Here is a 5,093-nt window from a genome sequence, read left to right as displayed (position 1 = left end):
TTTCCGGACACAGGTTTAAAATACGCAGTTTACGCCCACTGTTTTAAGCCATTTAAGCTTCGCCATGACAGGCACGGGGGCCGCGTTGACGACTCAAAATTACGTGGGAACAACCATAGACCCTTACTCAGTATACTGGGACGGAACACGTACAGTCGGCCGCAAAATAATACGGACCACGCGAGCGCGTGCCGGAATTGCCGTCTGCACCGTCTATTGGTGCTGAGTCGTCTGTTGTTGAGAGCGTTGCTATGGCTTAGCAGTCGCCGGAACAGTGCAGAACAGCAGATACCTCACCACTAGACGGCGCAGAGAGCAATTCCTGCACGTGCACGCGTGGTTTGAGATATTTTGCGGCTGACTGCACAAAAAACACAACAAAAAAAACGATAGGAAGGTCAAGGCACCCGCAAGAAGGGTTGGGAACAGCAAGAGAAGCAAGGCGAAAGAGCGTCATTCTACGGATAACGAGGATACTTATAGTTGAAGAAGGTTGCCCAGAGCACGTGCCAAGGTAGCCAAGACCCGGCCGTTCGTGCCGAACAAGCCAATCGCGAGGCATCAGGCCAGGCAAGACAAAGCAGTATTCTACTAAGAAGCCGAGTCTGAGCGCGAACAACGCCCAGGCGCTGAATTCATTTGGCGACACCTATTCTTCCCGTGGCGTTCAACAGCTTAGCCGGCCTGTCATGAGCGCAAGGTTCAGTATCAAGCAAGCTTTTTTTCGTGGGTGGCATTTCGCGACGCTAAGGTTACAACAAACAAAAAAAGAGAAAAGAAAAGAAGGAGGGCAAGGTGACGCACGAAATCTTAGAAGCCATGGTTATAGATCGTAAAGGGTAATCGCGTATCGGTTCACCGTCATTACTTCCAATAACAGAAAGGGATATACGGTACTTGCGCAGAAACAGTCTATCAGTATAGAAACACACAAAAGATAATCTTCACCATAGAATAAAGAAGGAAAATGAGCGCTGCATTTTGGCTACGTAGGCTAAATTTAACAAAAGTCGCAAGTCCAGAGCCGCGTTATGATCTTTTGCTGTCTTTGACAGCGCATTATGCCAGAAAACGCTTTCTGTTATAATTCGAAGCGTCCACACGTTTACTCGTTTCGGTTTTATCCATTTGCTCTTATCTCTGTACGATATCAGTTCTGCTTGGAACAGTTCTATAGACCGTCTGTCCTAAGTGCTGGCGTCATAAGCACGTGAAATACTGTAGTAGAGACGTAATCCTAAAATTCATTCCTTTCGCGTCATCGAATTTTTTTTCGTACCTTCTTTTTCCTCGTCCGCACACTTCGCATCATTACAACGCTAACTTCCATCGCCATATCGTGGCGAAATCCGCCGTAGTGGGTGCAAGCCATCAAGCGGAACGTCACCCGACAACCCCCTGGCCTAATTCTAACCAACCTAATTCTAACCGACATCGACGGACTGCTTCAGCTGAGGCCATCGGGATTCGGGAACTCCACCGTTCGCATTTCTCCCTCGGAATGGGTTCGCAGAACGTCGACCCCACGCCCACCCTCGGGGAAAGTAGTCCCACTGGAAGCCACCTGGAGAGCGGCGCCGATGCGTCCGTACGTCGCTCGGCCACCAAGAGGCTTCAGCAGGAGTTGATGGCGCTGATGACGTCGGGCGACCGGGGCATATCGGCCTTTCCCGAGGGCGAGAACCTCTTCTACTGGAGGGCCACGATCGAGGGTCCACCCGGAACGGTGTTCGAGAAGTCCGTCTACAAGCTGAAGCTGGCTTTCCCCGCCGACTACCCGTACCGGAGTCCCATGGTGCGCTTCGAGACGCGATGTTTCCACCCCAACGTGGACCGCCAGGTATCGTGTATTGCGAGGCGTTCTCGCTCGCATTGTTGGCGGCTTACCCGCGGTTACAGCTTAACAGGTATGAGGCGTCGCGCTGGTAAGCTCGAAGGCGAGGGGTCGATTTTCCTCCAACGGCGGCCGCATTTCGATGGCGGTGATAATGCAAGAAGACCCCTTTGCTTAGCTTTAGGTGCACTTAAAGGAACGCCATGTTTGTCGAAATTAATCCAGACTACCCCACTACGGTGCGCCTCAGAAAGATATCGTGGGTTTGGCACGTGGAAACCCTAGAAAAACCGTTCTGTTCCTTCTTTCATTACGCCTTTCAAACCGTGCTGCGCATAGATTTATGTAAATGTTAATGTAAATGTTTCGCGCTTTCTGCAGCTTCCTTGTGGCTCACAATTCACAGGAAGATCCTGTATACATCAGCATATATTTTCATAGCTTGCATACGGGCAGCCATTTTGACCAGGGGATGTGGGTCAGGTGAGACGAATGACCACGATAGCGTCCGTCCTGTCCTGATCCCACGCTTGCCGCCAGTGTTCGCCATCAGCTGTGACGTAACCAAACACGCAGTCCCTGTGCTGGCCGTGGCGACAGGTGATAATTGAAGTCAAATCATGTACGCTTGCTCTAAGTGCGATTGCGGGAGAAAACGAGTCTGGTCTATAGGAGACCTACCGTTCAACCGGGTCGATCAGCGCTTGCTGGTCGGCCAGGTCAGAGCTAGAGTTACTGTATATGTCTCCTTTAGGAGCTAAAGAATTCGTATACAGTAACTTCATATACAGTAACAGAGCTGGACAGTCGCGCCACTCACTGGTACAACGTGTGTGTTGGTGCCATTTCGGTTCCTGTCGGGAACGGGAGGTGCTTTAATGTGATATAGTATAGGACTTCCTCCGCACCAGGGGCAGGAACCTCGATAGGGTGTGAAAAACAAGCGCGGCCTTCGTTTTGGTTGCGGTATTTTATCCTCAGTTTTGCATATGAGACAACTATCTCTCATCGTTGTCACTGATGCAAGTTTTCCTGGAGTAGTCATTTTGCCGATGGTATTGCATGGCTCCTTCCAGGGCAACATCTGCATCGACATCCTGCAGCATCAGTGGTCGGCGCTGTTGGACGTGCGCACGGTGCTACTCTCGATCCAGTCGCTGCTCGGCGAGCCAAACGTGGACAGCCCGCTGAACGCCTACGCCGCCAATCTCTGGGGCAACAGGGAGGCCTACCAGAGGGCGCGCGCCTCGTTCGAGGTCGAGCAAGGCGACGAAAACAATTCGCAGGGCTCGTAAGCGGACGTATAGCGGCATCCGCAGTTTGTCCTGGCGTTCGTGATGGAGTGAGCCACATGAGATTGTGAGAGTTCAGTTTATGTTCCCAACTCGCTCCTTTTCTTTTTTCTTTCTTTGACCTGCGTGACCTATAGTTTCGATTTCCATAAACCAGTTAGCAACCTCAGGAGCTTCCACCTCGGAATCTTACTGAAGAAAGATAACCAACAAAGACCGGTATGGAGGAGATGACGTGCATCTTACAGAACCTGAAAACACTCTTGCGTCCTGTGTTTTACTTTGTAAGCTCGTTTTCTTTGACAACTTACAAGCTGAACACAATAAACAAGAGCAGCCATTTTCGGCAGTCTATTCCGGTTGTAAAACATGCTGCTTGCACTACTTAGAGCTACACCCTGTGGGCTACACAGAAGATTGGCGTATGGGCAATTTCAGACACCAACTCTTTTAGGCACGTCCGCACAAAGTAGGTGCAAAACCCTTGCGCTACATCCCCCCTCACAGGGTCATCGCAGCTTTATTAATATAATTGACCCGGTCAGGCTAAGCTCTATGCTAAGACAGGACATAAGCTGAACTCGCCTTCTCACTGCTCAGCTTATCGGACACAGACGAGCTAAGCATGAAGCCCCTCTGTGGACTTGTTTACTGTTGAGTGAATGTGTCTTGCTTCAAGAGTGTTCAGCGTTGAAACATTTAGCCACACAGCACGAACATGGACCGACTGTCTGCCGTGCGTGGCTGTGGTGACAGAAGAAAAAAGAACGTGCGCTGAATGCGGTTTGGACTACCCTGCAAGAACTGACGCCGTTTGCTGGATTTCTCTTCAGTAAAAGTTATTTTTCATCCCCACTTCTTCAGATCACCATCTTATGGCTCAACCGGCCTTCCGGGCAAAGCGGCTCCTAGCTGTTCAAGAAAGTAGTCACTTGTGCGCGTACTATCTATGTTTAGGAAAAGTTCTTGAGGCTCAGTTACTGATTGCATATTCCTGTGCGCATTCTTTAAAATGTGCCAATTTTTGGTCACTGGGTAGCATAAACGGAGTAAACCAAGTGGCCCGCCAGCAGTCAGTGTTGGAGTAAAAAAGACTGCACGTCACAGCCCTCGTAAACTGCGCAGCCTCCGCACTAGAACAACTACCAAACGCCCCACTAACGCTAAATGACGGACGACTGCGCCTACGAACGTGACTTCCGTGAAAGTGATCCGCTGTCATCGGCTTGGAATAAAGACCGAAGCCGCGCAGCTGGTACGCAGTATCTCAAACACGCGATCTGCACGCACTTTTTGCCTGTATATGATTTTCTTTCGTGCATGTCCAGCAGGCTTAGGCCTCGCCACGTCCGAAAGCAACACCCTGCATTATAAACAGCTCCCACGATTTCATGTCTTGTCTCTTTACTTTAGGTCGAAATGACATTGCAGTACAATCTGCACAAGGCATGAGAAATACTAGGATGAATGGTTCAGAGTAACTGAGAACCGCGACTGTTCAGTTGTAGTCGCAGACAACATTCTGTGACGGTCAAGCTATAAATGTATACAGTGGTCGGTCTTCTGGAGACCCACTACTGTATACAAGCAATTCCGCCAAGTAATACGGTAGAATCTGACGGCCCAATATTTTTGCACCGGAAACCGGTCCGCCTACGTGAACATCACGATGACGTAAACTTGAACTTATCGCGGCGGTCGCTTATACCACTGGCGGACTTATGTCTTATGAGTAAAAAATGCGGCGTTGGCCAGCGTCGGCGTGAACACGAATGGTTTGAAAAGTCACGTGACCAACTAGTGACTCCGTGTGACGAAGTCTTGTGATGACGTAGGAAAAACGTCATCGATAACGTCGTGTAATGCCGTCATAACCTGTCATCGTCGCTGGTCGAAGGTGGGCTGATACCGGAGGTGATGCAATACAGGGTGAGGTGCAGGGTAAAGGGTAAAGAAAGGGGGGGGGG

General features: G+C 50.1%; 1 protein-coding gene across 1 annotated transcript; it reads left to right on the top strand.

Moving 5' to 3' along the window:
* Nucleotides 1-1,274: 1,274 nt before the first annotated feature.
* On the top strand, nt 1,275-3,482 carry LOC119405053 (ubiquitin-conjugating enzyme E2 C). Its single transcript, XM_037671812.2, has 2 exons — nt 1,275-1,840; nt 2,911-3,482. The coding sequence occupies exons 1-2, from the start codon at nt 1,502-1,504 to the stop codon at nt 3,127-3,129; spliced, it is 558 nt and encodes a 185-aa protein (XP_037527740.1). The 5' UTR covers nt 1,275-1,501; the 3' UTR covers nt 3,130-3,482.
* Nucleotides 3,483-5,093: the final 1,611 nt, after the last annotated feature.

Source organism: Rhipicephalus sanguineus, chromosome 9 (genome assembly GCF_013339695.2).
Source record: "Rhipicephalus sanguineus isolate Rsan-2018 chromosome 9, BIME_Rsan_1.4, whole genome shotgun sequence".
Lineage (NCBI taxonomy): Eukaryota > Metazoa > Arthropoda > Arachnida > Ixodida > Ixodidae > Rhipicephalus > Rhipicephalus sanguineus.
This window is presented reverse-complemented; position numbering and strand designations above follow the sequence as displayed.

Coding starts and splice junctions, on each gene's coding strand:
- LOC119405053 (XM_037671812.2), top strand. CDS start 1,502: ATGGGTTCGCAGAACGTCGACCCCACGCCCACCCTCGGGGAAAGTAGT. Junction 1,841..2,910: donor ACCCCAACGTGGACCGCCAG/GTATCGTGTATT, acceptor GGCTCCTTCCAG/GGCAACATCTGCATCGACAT.